The sequence below is a fragment of the Macaca thibetana genome, chromosome 12 (genome assembly GCF_024542745.1).
Source record: "Macaca thibetana thibetana isolate TM-01 chromosome 12, ASM2454274v1, whole genome shotgun sequence".
Taxonomy (NCBI): Eukaryota; Metazoa; Chordata; class Mammalia; order Primates; family Cercopithecidae; genus Macaca; species Macaca thibetana.
In genome coordinates, this window is record NC_065589.1 from 51,939,780 (window position 1) to 51,957,130 (window position 17,351).

Here is a 17,351-nt window from a genome sequence, read left to right on the forward strand (position 1 = left end):
TTTCTTCATTTCAAACATCACGAGAAGGAAGTAGTACAGCCTTTTACTATGAGCTTTTTTTTTTTTTTTTTTTGAAATGGAGTCTCGCTCTGTCACCCAGGCTAGAGTACAGTGGCACGATCTCAGCTCACTGCAACCTCCACCTCCTGGGTTCAAGCAATTCTCCTGCCTCAGCCTCCTGAGTAGCTGGGATTACAGGCGCCCGCCACCACGCCTGGCTAATTTTTGTATTTTTAGTAGAGACAGGGTTTCACCAGGTTGGCCAGGCTGGTCTTGAGCTCCTAACCTCAAGTGATCCACCTGCCTTGGCCTCCCAAAGTGCTGGGATTAAGGGCATGAGCCACCACGCCCAGCCTGATTTCTTTTAAATAACTTTTTAAAACTCAAAGAAACCCACAAATACCTTCAGCAAATTTCTTTCGAGGTGACATTTATCTTTGGACCAAAATAGTGCCACCCCTCCCTTTTAACTGGCCTACATATTGCCTCATAAAAAAGGCGGAATTCTATTTGGTAGTCATTTCATGGATAAGGTGACTTTGAGGTAGGCAGACTTCTCTATAAAAGAGTAAGGTCTGGAAACATGCAGCTAAAACTCAAGGAGACTAAACCCCTCAGAATCTAATTATTGTTTTTCAGTGAATTTCATCCAAATATTAATAAAATTATATATCAACAGCATGAGTTTGTTAATTACAGATCATGAACAAAGTTATCAATGACTAACTGAAGCACATTTCAATATAAATATTAGGCCACAAAAATGTTATGACATATAGTTATTGGTACCTTTTTCACTTGCTTTTATAAAAACAAAAAACTGGGCTGGGTGCAGTGGCTCATGCCTGTAATCCCAGCAATTTGGGAGGCCGAAGCAGGCAGATCACAAGGTCAGGAGGTTGAGACCATCCTAGTTAACATGGTGAAATCCCATCTCACTAAAAATACAAAAAAATTAGCCAGGTGTGGTGGCACGTGCCTGTAGTCCCAGCTACACGGGAGGCTGAGGCAGGAGAACCACTTGAACCGGGAGGCAGAGGTTGCAGTGAGCTGAGATCGCAGCACTGCACTCCAACCTGGGTGACAGAGCAAGACTCCATCTCAAATATAAATAAATTAAAATAAAATAAAATAACAAAAAACTAAAACTCACTGATAATCATCAACTAGAAAAAAAATTTAATGAAGAAATCAAAAATAACTAAGGAAAAAATTAAACATACTTTCCAACTTGATTTTAGTTTAAGTGAATTGTAAATGTTAACTTTTAAAATTAAAAACAAATGCAATACTGAAGGATCATAAAAACACATGCCAAGGTTTTGTCATTCAATTCTAAAACTTAATATTTATATCTGCCAAATACTAACTCAACTTCCTTACTAGTATTGTTCAATCTACCCAATTCAATGTTTGCTGAAATTCATAAGCATTTCATCTTACTTTGAAATTCAATTTTCAGGCTGGGCACGGTGGCTCACGCCTGTAATCCCAGCACTTTGGGAGGCCAAAGAAGGCAGATCATCGGAGGTCAGGAGTTCGAGACCTGCCCAGCCAAAATGGTGAAACCCCATCTCTACTAAAAACACAAAAATTAGCCAGGCGTGGTGGCGGGCGCCTGTAATCCCAGCTACTCGGGAGGCTGAGGCTGGAGAATCGCTTGAATCTGGGAGGCAGAGGTTGCAGTGAACCAAGATTGTTGTGCCACTGCACTCCAGCCTGGGTGACAGAGTGAGACTCCATCTCAAAAAAAAAAAAAAATTCAATTTTCGTAGTATACACCTCGATGATTTTCTTTGCCCTTCATTTTCCATTTACTAAATATATGAACTATCAAAACATAAAGCTGAACTATCAAAACATAAATCCATACTATCTAAAGATAGCTGAAATCATTTTTGCTTGCACTTTTACTTTTAAATACAAATATATTTTGAAGTATGCTTATTTGTGTAATTACAAATATTTCTGAATGCCATGACTTCACGTAGATGTGCAAACATCTAACTACCACCTCACAGGTATGCAGTTTTTAACAGAAACTACCAAACTGCCCTCCAAAGTAACTGAACTAGTAATTTATACTTCTATTAGCAATGCAAGAGTTCCTATTTCCCAATCACTTGATTTAATATCTGCCAATCTGACAAGGGGAAACTGACCTCATTGTTGCTTTAACAGAAGACTTTCAATATTGCATCCTGTATGAATTATCTATTTTCCAACAGCATACATATGCTGGTATTTTTCCAGCCCAATTTCTGTTATGTATCTGTTTTCCTTTCTCATTAAAAAATAAATGTCCAAATAAAAAAACTTAATAACGCCCCTGTACCTCTATCCCTCTGACTCTTCCTAGGGACTCTTCACTAAGATAGGATATATACTTCTGGACTTTAAGGAAATAAGTATAACCAGCTTGACAGAGAAAAGTATGATAAAAATGTCCATATGGGCAAGTGCTGGCATAAACCATAACATAGTTTGTGACTTTAATATAATGCTCATTCCAGTTCCTGTTGGTTTTCTGGAAGTAGAGTGATATTTTCAAATTAAAACTCTAAAATTAATCTCATAACAGCATGCAAAATAGGTTGAATTGGAGAAAAGAATATTGGGGTACAGACTTAAAATCTGAAGTCATCGGATATGTGGCGACAAATGTAAGAACAGAGCTTTAGATTAAGAGATGAAGTATTACCTACACAAAGATGAGAGTCAAAGCTGAAATAAGGGATATGCTGTTGACAAGGGAGACAAGTGGGAAAGGGGCAAAGGCCTCAGCCTCAGGGTTCACCCAGTAAGGAAATCCAAAAAGAATTAGGAAAGAAGAGAGAACAATTTTGAAAATGAAGAGAGACAAGCAAAGTTGGTTTTCAAGATGACAGAATGAACCATAACAAAATTAAGTAAGATCACTATAGAGAAAACTGAGCAAATATCATTACTTTTTTCTATATGATATTAAGATGTTCCTATCCTAAACTACACTAAAGTTGTGTAATGGAAACAGCATAGTCTAAGATGACTTTAATTCAGAGTTTATGAAAAAAAGGTAAGGTAACTTGCTTATATCCCACCTCCTTTCAGAATATAAAGTAAATAAAATATAAAGTCAGGACCAAGGAAAGGAGGAAACGCAAATATCTCAGTCATGTGAACTGATGAAATTCGTGTGGTTAAGCATCAAAGTTACTCTGAACTTATTTATCAACAGAGCAAAAGGTAAACAGTGCAACTCACATAGTTTCATATAAGACAGATGTATAGCAATTTCTCAAGATAAACATTTTTATGGAAACTAAAAACATTAAAAACCTTCATGTGCAAGCCTGAAATTCAAAGGTCAATCTCTTTAACAGGCTTTACAAAAATGAAGCAGCAATTTTTTCTCATTTATTTAATAAATAGTTATGTGTCATTTAACACACGCCAAATACTGTTCTAAGCCTTTTACAAAATGTTAATTTAATTTTCTCATGGTTATTTCTTAATAATACTACATAAAATCTGGCACAGTCCTGAGTGAGTGCTAGCATACCAGGTGGACTGCTGATTGAGGGATGACCTATGCTTTGGAGGCTAAGCATTAGAAAGGATAACAGGATCAACTGGGAGCTTATCTCCCAGGATAAGAGAAATGTTTGTCACATAAAGGCAAAATGAAAGGAGCCAAAAGAGGAAAGCTACATTTGGAAACCAGATCATCCAGGAAATAGAAACTTTAACCAATTAAAATACTTTCTTCACAACCTTGAGGCCATTGCTAAAAGGTGACTTGTATTAAGAAGGCAATGAAACTAGAAACTTCTGGACAAGTAAATCACAGAAGAAGCTCAATTTCCTATTTGACAAGTGGGAAAAAGGAGAGGCACTAGAGCCACCGCAGAGACACAGACCTGAAGACATAATTTTACTAGAAAGCAGTTCCCATCCTGTAGCCTTTAAGATTAACTTTTAAATGGTAGTGACTGCATTTTGCAATTCTGTAACTTGGGCACTTGTATGTAAACTCGTTACTTGCTTGGTAAACCCGATGATGTTAAAGTGAGTCCCAGATGAGATTAAGTATCATACTAGTCCCTAAAACATGAGAGAAGTACAAATTTAACAGGAGTATAGCTTTTCAGAACTTGAAAGGATTTAAGTCATCTAACCTAAGATATTAAATAACTTGTCCATGCTCAGGACGCTATTTCGTGGCACAAAACCAACATCACAAAATACCACAAATTTCGCCCTTCATCAAGTGCTTTTTTCAAATAATCTTTTTCAGTATAGGAGAAGAACTTCAGGAAAGTTTTTGGAAGGTCCCAACTTCAATTACAGGAAAATATCAAGCAGGCGTGAGATTGAAATTATAAGAATGTTCTCACTTTCAGTTTGACTCTAGAGCTGGAACTCTAGAGCTGGAAATAGCAGCAGAAATAAAAGGGAAGCAAAACAGGTTAGAGTGTCAGCGTACAAAGCCAGAAAAACAGGTATAATGAAAGCAGGCCGGTAAATTTTTACCCATTTTCGGAAAACAAAGTGGTCCATTTGTATTACATAAGACTAAAATATTTAGGAGACTGCTTTGCATATTGTTTAAGAAAAACCAATTTTGCTTTAAGACTAAACTACTGCGCTGTACACATACAGGATGAGTCAACATCCTATCACAACTAAGTCACAAAACCTACTTAACTCAGATTTTTCACTGAGTTAGTGTATTATGTCACATTTCATCTTGGCTATTTAACTTTTATTTCTAAAAATCTCCCCATCTCACGGAAGACCTGACAGGCCAAAGCTGGTCCCTAATGCAAACAGGTGGTCTATACTGTGTGCCCCATCTTCTCGGCCACATAACCCGATTCCTCCTAATCTCACTTCTGAAACATTGTTTCCGGTGCCCCAGATGGCTCTACACGTGCCTGATGTAGCCACTTCAGAAATATAAAGAGCTCTCTGTCACATCTGGTTTCCAAAGGGATGATGGCAGAAACCAAGGGAGGGCAGGCAAAGCGGAAACGAGCCAGGAAAGGCGACAAGTCAGGAAGGTAAAGGCTCTGCTGAAAGCCCAACTCCTGAATGTCACTCGGTGGAGATGTTCGTGCGGCATCGCCCACGAACGGCTGGGGCGGGCGGCCAGGCGCTGCAGCCGCGAGCCAGGGAGCTGAGCACGCGGCGCGGGCAGGGGAGCGGCCTCTCTTGCGCTAGGACGCCAGGCGAGCCCATCAGGCCCCACCGCGGCCCCACCCGGGCGACCCCCGCCGGGGGCGGAGAAGGGAAGTGGGAGCCTGGCGGAGAGACGCGGGCGGGGAAGGCTCGGGCGGGGCCGGGCCTAATCACATGGCGCAGACGGCGCAGGCCGCCCGGCACCTCTTTCTTTCTCTTTTCCAGAACCTCGGTTCCTATCCCGCCCCACCGCAGGTCCCCACACACCCCGAGCCTGAGCCCCGAGCGGAATGAGGCCTCCTGCGCCTCGCGGAGACACTCACTTTTCACCTGAGGCCACCAGCTCTTTGCCCTCGCTGTTGCCAAACGCGTCCGTCTCCCCGGGGCTGTCCTTGGGGCCGGGCGCCGCCGGGGCAGCGGGTGGCGACACCCCGGGCTGCGGATGCGTGCTCCCCTTGCCCAGCTCCTGCAAGATCTCCGAGGGAGAGCTGGACAGGCCCCGCACAAGGGGCCCCGCCGGCCAGCCGCCCCCGCCCCACCACGGGTGGAGTCGCGCGGCGGCAGCTGGGCCCGCGGCCGGCCGTCCCCCGCTTCGGGGACGCCGGCACAGGGTGACCAGGGGCTGTGCCCGCCGCAGAGTCGCGCTCACGCCGGCTGGCGACCGCAGGAGCAGGTCCCGCAGCATCGCCGAGCCTCGCAGCCGCATCATACCGCCGGGTCCGTCAGCGGCCGCTCAACAGGGGAGGATGCTCCGGGCGTGGGCTGCCGCTTTCCTCGGGGAACGCGGTCTGTGGCGGGGCAGTGAAATGACAAGAGGAAAGGGCAGCGACGTGGGTGTGGTTCTGGCTCGGACTCCCGCAGCGGATGCGGGTGCTGCTGCTGCTGCTCCTGCTGCTGCTGGTCCCTAGGTTCGCCGCGACCGGTTCTCTTCACACCGCCTAAGGCTCTGCACTGAGGCTAAAGCGCAGGGGAGGGCTAGAGACATTCGGCTCTCGCGGACGACCCGCCCCCTTTGCCCGCTCCGATTGGCTGAAATCCTCGACCTCTCTTTTGATTGGCGATTAGGGCAGTCAAATTTCTCTCGGCTCTGGGTGCGCGGAGAGTAGGGCGGGGGATTGGTGGGGAGCGGGGAGAGGAGTCAAACTGACGTGTGCAGCGGATGAGCCAGGCCCGGCTCCTCAGTAGCCGCTTTCCGCGCGCGGTGCCAACTCCGAGGCTAGCCTAGTTGGGTACTAGGGGCTCTGGGTTCTCGCATTTGTGAAGCGATGGGCTCCTCAGCTCCGGGGATTCGAGCTGTTGGGGAGACTCATGGGCGAGAGCCCCCGCAGCCGAGGGCTGTGAGGTCAGCAGGTTTGGCGGGGCTGAGTCTGGCCGAGCTGTTGGAGCTCGACCGGTCCCAGCTCGCATCTGGCTCCCAGGTCAGGGCGTCTGCGAATCCTCCGAGAGCAGCCCCGGACGAGCTTCATCCCTCTCCCAAATGTAACATTTGCTTGAAACTTTCCATGATTGGCTACTACCCAGACGTGAAATGTTTTGGAAAAAATGAGCACAATCCTTTCAGCTATGTGACTTAAGCCAATGGAGGGTGGAGGTGGGGGGAGGACGACGAATGGGGGCGGTGCGGAATCCAGAAAACGACAGCTTTTTAAAAATTAATTTTTAAATGTACACCGATACTTCAAAAATAGTTTTGAATAGCAATGACTCCGTTAACGCTAGTTTGCTTGAAAGCAAAATTGTAGATACTTTTCTATTTTAAAAACTGCTTCACTGTTTTTAAAATAGAAGCGTTGGAATACGGGTTCTCTAAGTTATTTCAGCATCACTTTATCCATTTATCCTTTTGGACCTGTGGAAAAAGAGCCAAGAACCTGATAAACTGAGTTGTTCCCTGAGCCTACATACACATTCCATTCCAGGACAAAAAAATGTTTTTAGACGATTTCCTGAAACAATTAGGTTTAAAAGGCGTAGATCCACGGAGTTTAGTAAGATGTTTTGGGGGTTGGTGTGTCGTTATTGTGTCGTGTGTGTGCCTTTTGAGAAAGGGTCTCACTCTGTCGCCCAGGCTGGAGTGCAGTGGTGTGATCACGGCTCAATGCAGCCTTGAACTCAGGGGCCCCGGTGATCCTCCCACCTCAGCCACCACCTGCTAATTTTTTTTTTTTTTTAATTAATTTATTTTTTTTTTGTAGAGATGGGGTTTCGCGAGGTTGCCCAGGCTGGTTTTGAGGGATCCGCACCCCCTGAGCCTCCCAAATTGCTGGGATTACAGGCGTGAGCCACCGCGCCCAGCCTAATGAGATGATTTTATGAAACTAGAAGGTGTATGTCAGGTGCGTCATTAATTGATCACCGGATTTAGTAATCTAATGAACTGTAAAATATTTTAATAGATTAATAATTAGGAAATCTGGCTGTACCCACAGGTTATGTTGACCTTTGGCATGTTACAGCCTTGCTGTGTTTTAAGTTTTTTTTTTTTTTTTTTTCTATCTGCTGTTTAACCAGAAGAACATGGAAAAAACTATCATGTGTAAAACATAGTCACCTTTTTTATTTAAAAAAAAAAAAAAAAAAAAAGGCAGTTAGGACAATGGCAAACTACTTAGATGGCTTTTATTACTAATGTTACTTGTCCAAAAATGTTGATGAATCCAAGTAATGATATATTCAGGAATAGAGACATCAAGTTTCGGAGGAAAGGTAACAAATATTACCCCTGCCTAACCCTGACTTGTTAATGACTTGCAAACTTTAATATTGTCCAGTATCTTAGCTGCAATTAGTTATCAATTTTAACTGCCTCCTTTTTCTCAACAACAGGAAGCAACTGACAATCCAGTTACTATTTTCCTCTCAGTTTTTCCCTTAATTTCTCCGAGTTTCTTGAAAATTATTTTAGATATTTAAAGGTTTAAAGGCTTTATAGTACACTTAACAAATAAGAAAGCTAACCTAGTAATAGATTATTTTCTAGAGTTTCTAGTTTCTAGAGTTTTATTTTGTAGTAGTTTCTAGACTTTCTGCTTTTGGGGAGAATGGACAGATATTACTCCCAAAATCTGGAAGAATTGAGTTCACTGAAATTTAACCCCTTGTTTGAGAAGGCTAATGAAAAGGTTATAGACAGCCAAGAAACTATTCTAAATTGAATAAAAATGTGACTCAATACTTTCATTTGATTATTTTCTTCATCTTATATAATTTTTTAATCTTTAAAGATATTTTTATTCTACAACTTTGTAACCATTACACAACTTTGGAGTTTCCGTTATGTTAAATTGAATCATATCATCACGTAAAATAAACTCATGTAATCATCATGTAAAACATATAAAAATATTTGTATACATACAATAAGTAGTCCACCAAAATATCTGCAAATAGAAAAAGGCTCTCCACATTAACTATGGTTGAGTTGTCAAATCTACTCTTAGACTTCCTTTTTGCTTCTAAGTGCAGCTACACTACAAAGAGTTGCTGTCCCATAGCCATCATGAGGTAATCAACCATCAAAGGGAATAGTTGGAATTTATGCACTTTGTTCCTATTCTAATTTGAAGAAGGGTTCCTGTGCTTCTGTGTTCCTGAGCTTCTCTGTTCTGTCGAAAATTACAGAAGGCTAATGTTTCAAGATCATAATAAAATCCATGTATAGGCTGGGCACGGTGGACTCATGCTGTAAATCCCAGCACTTTGGGAGGCTGAGGCGAGCGGATATCAAAGTCCGGAGATTGAGACCATCCTGACTAACATGGTGAAACCCCGCCTCTACTACAAATACAACAATTAGCTGGATGTGGTGGCATGCACCTGTAATCCCAGCTACTCGGGAGGCTGAGGCAAGAGAATCCCTGGAACTTGGAAGGCCGAGGTTGCAGTGAACCGAGACCACGCCACTGCACTCCAGCCTGGCAACAGAGCAATACTACATCTCAAAAAAATAAATAAAATAAAATAAAAAGTATATATATATATATAGAGAGAGAGATATATATATATATCTCTATATATATATATTCCAGGTTGTGCCTTCACAAAAACTTATTTATTATTTGTTGACCTAGAACTAAAAACCAAGTAATTCTCCTTTGACTAACAGCTTAAAAGAATTGCCTAAGCCTTTTTTTGAAATTCTTCTGTTTGGAGAATAAAGCAAGGTTCAGGAAACCTCTAAACAAGCTTCTGCTACTACTTCCCTTTCTTCTGTTGGTTTCCTGCTTTAACTGGCCAACTTCCTAGCCTCGCTGATAAGCCCTGCCAAACATGGCTTATTTTTCCAATACTGAATATAGATGTGTACTAAAGTAAGTACGGTAAATCCTTCATGTATAAAAAGGGGATAACATGGCCAGGCAAGGTGGCTCACACCTGTAATCCCAGCACTTTGGGAAGCCGAGGCAGGTGGATCACCTGAGGTCAGGAGTTCAAGACCAACCTCGCCAACATGGTGAAACCCCGTCTCTACTAAAAATACAAAAAATTAGCCAGGCATGGTAGTGCATGCCTGTAATCCCAGCTACTCGGGAGGCTGAGGCAGGAGAATCGCTTGAACACAGGAGGCAGAGGTTGCAGCGAGATCTAGCCATTGCACTCGAGCCTGGGCTATGAGAGCAAGACTCCATCTCAAAAAAAAAAAGGGGGGGATAATATTGGTACTTACAGGGTTGTCATGTGGAATAAATAAACAACACATATAAAGCACCTAGAATATGACAGTAGCACTCTGTAAGTGTTATAGCTATTGTTATCAAACCATGGGTAAATAAATTTTGACATGCAATATGATCAGTTTTTACATTTATTATTGAAAAGCCAAACAGGATTGTTTTAAATCATCTAATAATAAAATATTATTTAAGGGGAACCTAGAGATAATTTACTTCATTTTAGAAAATAAACCAGTAATTTTCGAAGTATCTTAAAATAGAAAAAGACAAAGACAGTCAGATTAAGAAAAGCTGGGCTTGGAGGCCAGGCACGGTGGCTCACGCCTGTAATCCCAGCACTTTGGGAGGCCGAGGCGGGCGGATCACAAGGTCAGGAGATCGAGACCACGGTGAAACCCCGTCTCTACTAAAAATACAAAAAATTAGCCGGGCGCGCTGGCAGGCGCCTGTAGTCCCAGCTACTCAGGAGGCTGAGGCAGGAGAATGGCGTGAACCCGGGAGGCGGAGCTTGCAGTGAGCCGAGATCGTGCCCAAAGTAACAGCTATTCACAAATAGCTAAAAAAATAAATTCCAGAGAAGGAAGAATCGCTAAGAAAGCGGGCCTCAAATATACATGTCATATACAAATACCTTAACATTTAGCAATTAAATCTAAAAATATATCATTTGCCATCTATGTAAATGAAAGTATACCTCTGTTCATTGTGACCTCATATAGAATGACAACAGATTTTCATCAAATTTGAGCAGCATATTTGAATGATCTGCCTTAAAATACTAACTATATGAAGTTCTTTTTGAGAGTTTCCTGGTGGCTGTAGTGGGGGTTGGGTGGGAATCAGCTGTTTTTCTCCACTTAGAGTAATATGATGAAGATTTCAATTAGTTGAGTTTGTAAGGTAATATTGTTTATATTTATACCAGCATTATATTTATGGGAACTCCAAATATTAATTTTTCAAAATGATTTTAATCCTTATTTTTCTGTGGATTCATACTAAAAATAAATCAGGCTAAACCCCAGCCTAGAGAAAAGAAAGTCTTTCTTGTATATTACCAAAACCTAAAAAAAAAAAAAGGATTTTGTACATAGTCCAAAAGTCAGTCAAAAGGATACCTGCCTGAGAATGAAAACAACCTCTGTGGTAGATTATATTACTATTCCCAAATATTTTTGTCCCTCCCACTGGGCAGACTTTACCTCCTCACTTTGAATGGCAGTCTTGGCCTTGATTTGTTCAATGATATGTGACAGGAAGTGATATGCCACTGCTGAGCATAAACTCACTTGGTTCTGTCATCTCTCTTTTCCCTTTTAAACAAGAATGGCATGTCCCAGAGAGGGGACACTTCTTCCCGCCCCCCTGGCCCCTGCAAACCCATCACAGGGGTTGGTTCTAGTCCAGTCCATGAGAGGGTGCTTCTTTACCTGGGTCTCAGAATATGGAACAAAGCTGACAATGACTTTGGCTGACAACAGCAAGAGAAATAAGCCTTATTTTAAGTCATTTAAACTTGAGGGTTATTACCATAGAATGACTTAGTTGGTTTTTTTTTTTTTTTGAAACGGAGTTTCACTCTTGTTGCCCAGGCTGGAGTGCAAGGGTGCGATCTCGGCTCACCGCAACCTCCGCCTCCCGGGTTCAAGCGATTCTCCTGCCTCAGCCTCCCGAGTAGCTGGGATTACAGGCATGCACCACCACGCCCGGCTAATTTTGTGTTTGTTTGTTTGTTTGTTTGTTTGTTTTGAGACAGAGTCTGGCTTTGTCACCCAGGCTGGAGCGCAGTGGCCGGATCTCGGCTCACTGCAAGCCCCGCCTCCCGTGTTCGTGCCATTCTCCTGCCTCAGCGAATGACTTAGTTTAAGCTGACTGATATATCATCCAATTTGAGTGAAGAAGACGTAGTAGCCAGTATACAAATCTGTATTATGAAGAAGAAGATTGGGGAACTCTAAAAGATAGTCAGTCAACCTACAGAGCAGTTGAAACAGTACCACTAAGTGGGACTGCCTGTCAATAGGTATTATTTTTCAGGTACAATTAAAACCAAAGCTCAGGTAGGAGACATTTAATTGATAGTTCAATATGTCATATGCATTTGGACACGTTAAGTGGAGAAAATTAGCAGTGATTTGAAGTATGAACCCGATATCAATTATGCTGTGGTTAGTTTTATGCTATGAAATCTAATGGTAGTTCAGCATCTAACATTTGTCACATTTTACAAGCCCTGAAAAAGAAAAATGAGCCAGGGCTTTTATCTATTTATGCTCATACAATGGTAAAATCATATTACCAGTTCAGAAACCAATTACTGAATTCTGCTGAAATCATTATTTATGGAGCTAAATATAAAATTCAGAGTCTACAATAATGTATTTGGATGTACCAGGGTAAAGAGGAATCAGTATTCATCCTCTGGAAAGCACGGGTTCCTTCAAACTATATTTTCACTTTTCAAGCATCTGACATTTGCAGTAAGCATCTGGTTCTCTCTATCCATTTAGAAGGTATTAGAAACAATGCTACAAATCAAGGATTGGTTTGTGATCAAGCTGCTTCTCATAGAGATAACACCAATGTGTGTTCTGAGGCAGAGCTTTATTCACATGTACCCTAGATAGTACAACAAACAGTACAATATATTTTTTAAACTGTAGAAACAACCTAAATGTTTATCAGCAGGATCATGGATTAACATAACATGGCACACATTATTTAATGCACAGTATTTAAAACTAATGATCCCTAGTTTCCTGTATTAAGTGAATAAGTCTCAAAAACAGTGTTGAAGGGGTAAAAGTTACATATGGGTGTATTATACTACCATGATTTTTTTTTTTTTTTTTTTTTTGAGATGGAGTCTCACTCTGTCACCTAGGTGACATCTCGGCTTACTGCAACCTCTGCTTCCCAAGTTCAAGCAATTCTCCTGCCTCAGTCTCCCGAGTAGCTGGGACTACAGGCGCCTGCCACCATGCCTGGCTAATTTTTGCATTTTTAGTAGAGACAGGGTTTCACCATGTTGGCCGGCCTGGTCTCGATCTCTTGACCTCATGATCCACCCAACTCGGCCTCCCAAAGTGCTGAGATTACAGGCATGAGCCACTGTGCCCGGCCTTAAAATACTATATGATTTTAAAACATGGAAAACAATTTATTATTTGTAGATTTATATAGATTTTGTTTAAATGTTTAAAACATGCACAGGAATGGCAAACATCGAATTCAGTATAGTGACTATTGTCTCTAAATATATAATGGAGAATGGGATTGAAGAGTTGTACACAGTTGTAAACTGTATCTGTAATGATAAACTTCATTTTGTTTGTTTGTTTGAGATAGTTTCGCTATTGTTACCCAGGCTGGAGTGCAATGGCGTGATCTCGGCTCACCACGACCTCCACTTCCCAGGTTCAAGTGATTCTCCTGCCTCAGCCTCGTAAGTAGCTGGGATTACAGGCGCACACCACCATGCCCAGCTAACTTTTGTATTTTAGTAGAGATGAGATTTCACCACGTTGGCCAGGCTGATCTCGAATTCCTGACCTTGTGATCCGCCCACCTCAGCTTCCCAAAGTGCTGGGATTACAGGCATGAGCCACCACGCCCAGCATGATTAATTTCTTAAAATAATAATTTTAAAAATCTGAAGCAAACAGGCAAATATGGTTTGTTATATTCCCTTTTCTCTCTGTTTGAAATATTTTGTGATAAAAGAAAATAAGCTCAGCTGGGCACAGTGGCTCACGCCTGTAATCCCAGCACTTCAGGAGGCCAAGGCTGGCAGATCATGAGGTCAGGAGTTTGAGACCAGCCTGACCAACATGGTGAAATACCATCTCTACTAAACATACAAAAATTAGTCGGGTGTGGTGGTGTGCACCTGTAGTCCCAGGTACTCAGGAGGCTGAGGGAGGAGAATCACTTGAACCCAGGAGGTGGAGGTTGTGATGAGCCAAGATCACGCCATTGTACTCCAGCCTGGGCAACAGAGCCAGACTCCATCTCAAAAAAAGAAAACAAGCTTCATTTCAACGTTGAAACCCATCACAGCCCTCTAACAATTATTGTATATGTAGAAAATATTATAAATTCTATGATACATTTTAATGGCTCCTTTTAAACTTAATTTCACCTAACCAATGCTGACTGATATAACTAGTAAGCAATACAGCTACCCTGTAAATTATTTTTCAAAAGGACAATCAGTAGTTACTAACCTTGAAATAAAGGTTTTATTAAAGATAAGAATGACATATTTAACAGAAAAACATTAAAAATTATATTATTTTTTACTATTTCAAAGATAAATATGAAAGCAATTACTTTACTAATGAAATTTGAATAAAAAATATATTCTTCCTTCCTTCAATGTTAAAGAGGCTATTTATGCTTGTAACATTTCTGTTGGAGACAGGTGTTGATATGGTTTGGCTGTGTCCCCACTCAAATCTCATCTTGAATTCCCATGTGTTGTGGGAGGGACCTGGTGGCAAGTAATTGAATCATGGGGGCAGGTTTTTCCCATGCTGTTCTCCTGATAGTGAATCTGTCTCATGAGATCTGATAGTTTTAAAAAGGGGAATTTCCCTGCACAAGCTCTTTTCTCTTGTCTGCTATCGTGTGAGATGTGCCTTTTACCTTCTGCCATGATTGTGGGGCCTCCCCAGCCATGTGGAACTGTAAGCCCATTAAACTTTCTTTTGTAAATTGCCCAGTCTCAGGTATGTCTTTATCAGCAGCATGAAAATGGACTAATACAGGTATCAACTGCTAAATGTTATGGCTAGAGATATTATAAGTTAATAAGGTCACATGGCTAATTAATAATAGAGTTAGTGAAAACATACCCTTCTGCTAGATCTGGCACTTATCCTCATTTCTTTTGAACCATCAGTGAAATGCCCACCCAAAAACTCTGCTGTGGCTTGAATATCCTTGACAAAACTCACATTGCAATTTAATTGGCCAGGCGTGGTGACTCACACCTGTAATCTCAGCATTTTGGGAGACTGAGGCAGGCAGATCATTTGAGGTCAGGAGTTCAAGACCAGCCTGGGCAACATGGTGAAACCTAGTCTCTACTAAAAGCAAAAAAATTAGCCAGGTATGGTGGCACATGCCTGTAGCATGTGGTGTGGTGGCCTGTAGCATGGTGGCATATGCCGGGTATGGTGTCACATGCCTCCTGAGACCCAGGAGGCTTGAACCCAGGAGGCGGAGGTTGCAGTGAGCTGAGATTGCACCATTACACTCCAGCCTGGGTGACAGAGCAAGACTGTGTCTCAAAAAAAAGAAAAAAATTAATTGCCATTTTAACAGTGTTAAGAGGTAAGGCCTTTAGGAGGCAATTAGGTCATGAGGGCTCTGCCCTCATGAATGGATTAATGCCATTATCATAGGAATGGGTTAGTTATTGCAGGAGTGGGCTCCTGATAAAAGATTAAGTTCAGCCCCCATTTGTTCTTCTGACTCACGCTCATTTGCCATGTGAGGCCTTCCTCCATGAGATGGCTCTCATCAGTTGCTGATACCATATTCTTAGACATCTTGGCCTCCAGACCATGAGCCAAATAAATCTCTTTTCTTCATAAATTACCCAATCTGTAGTATTTTGTCAGCAGCAGAAAATGGACTAAGAGAGAACATTGTTATTGAGAAGTGGAGCTGTTGCTGTAACAAATACCTGAAAATATGGATATGGCTTTGGAACAGGGTAATGGGTACGGGCTGGAAGAATTTGAGAAGCAAGCTAGCAAAGGCCTAGATTGTCCTAAACAGAGCATTAAGGGTGATTCTGGTGAGGGTTCAGAAAAAAAGAAATGCAGGAAAAGTAGGTGATATGGTTTGGATTTGTGTCTCCGCCCAAATTTCATGTCTGAATTTTAATCCCCAGTATTGGAGGAGGAGCCTGGTGGGAGGGGATTGGATCATGGGGACAGACTACCTCCTTGCTGTTCTTGTGATGGTGAGTTCTCATGAGATTTCATTGTTTAAAAGTGTGTAGCACCTCCCCCTGCTCTCTCTTCCTCCTTCTCCAGCCATGTAAGACATGCCTCCTTCCTCTTTGCTTCCTGCCATGATTGTAAGTTTCCTGAATTCTTCCCGTCCATGCTTCCTGTACAGCTTGGGGAACTGTGAGTCAATTAAACCTCTTTTCTTTATAAAGTACCCAGTCTCAGGTAGCAATTCTTTATAGCAATGCAAGAACAGATTAATATAGTCTAATAATACTTCTTAGAGATTACTTAAGTGCTCACAGCCGCAATGTTGGTGGAAATATGAACAGTAAAGGCCATTCTAATGAGGTCTCAGATGGAAATGAAGAATGTATTAGAAACTAGAGTAAAGACTATCCTTGTTATAAAGTAGCAAAGTCCTTAGTTGAATTATGTCCATGCCCTAGATTTTATGGTATGCAGAACTTAAAGAGCAATGAACTAGGATATCTGGTGGAAAAAATATCTAAGCAGCAATGCTTCCAGGCTGCTGGAGCTACCTTTAACTGCATACAGTGAGATGCAAGAGGAAATACATGACCAAAAGACAGAATTTATTGGAAACCAAAAATAAAATTCTAGCCCCAAACTGACTGAATGGACCCCTTTCTTGACCAAGGAGATTTCAAAGAAACCTGAAAAACTAGTTCAGACCATGCTTCATTATACTCCCTTCCATTTGAAGTTTAGATACAACTGACCAACATTAACATTAAAGTAGAGGAGGTAAGGCTGGGCGAGGTAACTCACACCTGTAATCCCAGCACTTTGGGAGGTTGAGGCAGGGGGATCACCTGAGGTCAAGAGATCCAGACCATCCTGGCCAATGTGGTGAAACCCTGTCTCCACTAAAAATACAAAAATTAGCTGGGCGTAGTGGCACGTGCCTGTAATCCCAGCAACTGGGGAGGCTGAGGGAGGAGAATCGCTAGAACCTGGGAAGCAGAGGTTGCAGTGAGCCAAGATTGCGCCACTGCACTCCAGCCTGGCGACAGGGTGAGACTGCATCTCAAAGAAACAAAACAAAACAACAACAACAAAAAATTAAAGTGGAGATACTGACACTGACAAAACAGACTTTTCGTAGCACTAAGATACCAACTCCAAACTGACTCTGCTATAACATCATATGACAGATAACATGCCCTAAAGGAAATCAAAGTATTTTACCCCAAAATAGATTTCTTTGACATATTTTGGAATGATCCTACAAAGGTGTCTCTTGTAGGGAAAATTTACACTCTGTAGAGAATCCCCTTCCCTTTCCTGATTCAGGAGCAGTTTGACTAAGGGTCTGACACCCCTTAAGGTCTCCTAAGAGACATTTATCATCTATTCTCTCTGAAGCTTGCTACCTGAGGGCTTCATCTACATAACAAGAACCTTGGCTTCCAGGAACCCCTTATCCCAAACCCAAGAAACTGCTAATTTATACGGGCTGACTTTAACACTTTAGGCAAAGCTTAACTCTTTTAACCAATTGCCAATCAGAAAATCTTTGCATCCACCTGTG

General features: G+C 41.9%; 1 protein-coding gene across 3 annotated transcripts in view; it reads right to left on the reverse strand.

Annotated features, from left to right (window-relative positions):
• Positions 1–6,132, reverse strand: part of GLS (glutaminase) — an 89,658-nt gene extending 83,526 nt beyond the window's left edge. For 2 of the 3 annotated variants that reach the window (XM_050751707.1, XM_050751709.1), the window contains exon 1: positions 5,484–6,132. In XM_050751707.1, coding sequence (XP_050607664.1) covers positions 5,484–5,869 — 386 coding nt within the window. In that variant the 5' untranslated portion in view covers positions 5,870–6,132. The remainder of the gene's footprint in view (positions 1–5,483) is intronic. The other variant, XM_050751706.1, reaches the window with a different exon arrangement.
• Positions 6,133–17,351: the final 11,219 nt, after the last annotated feature.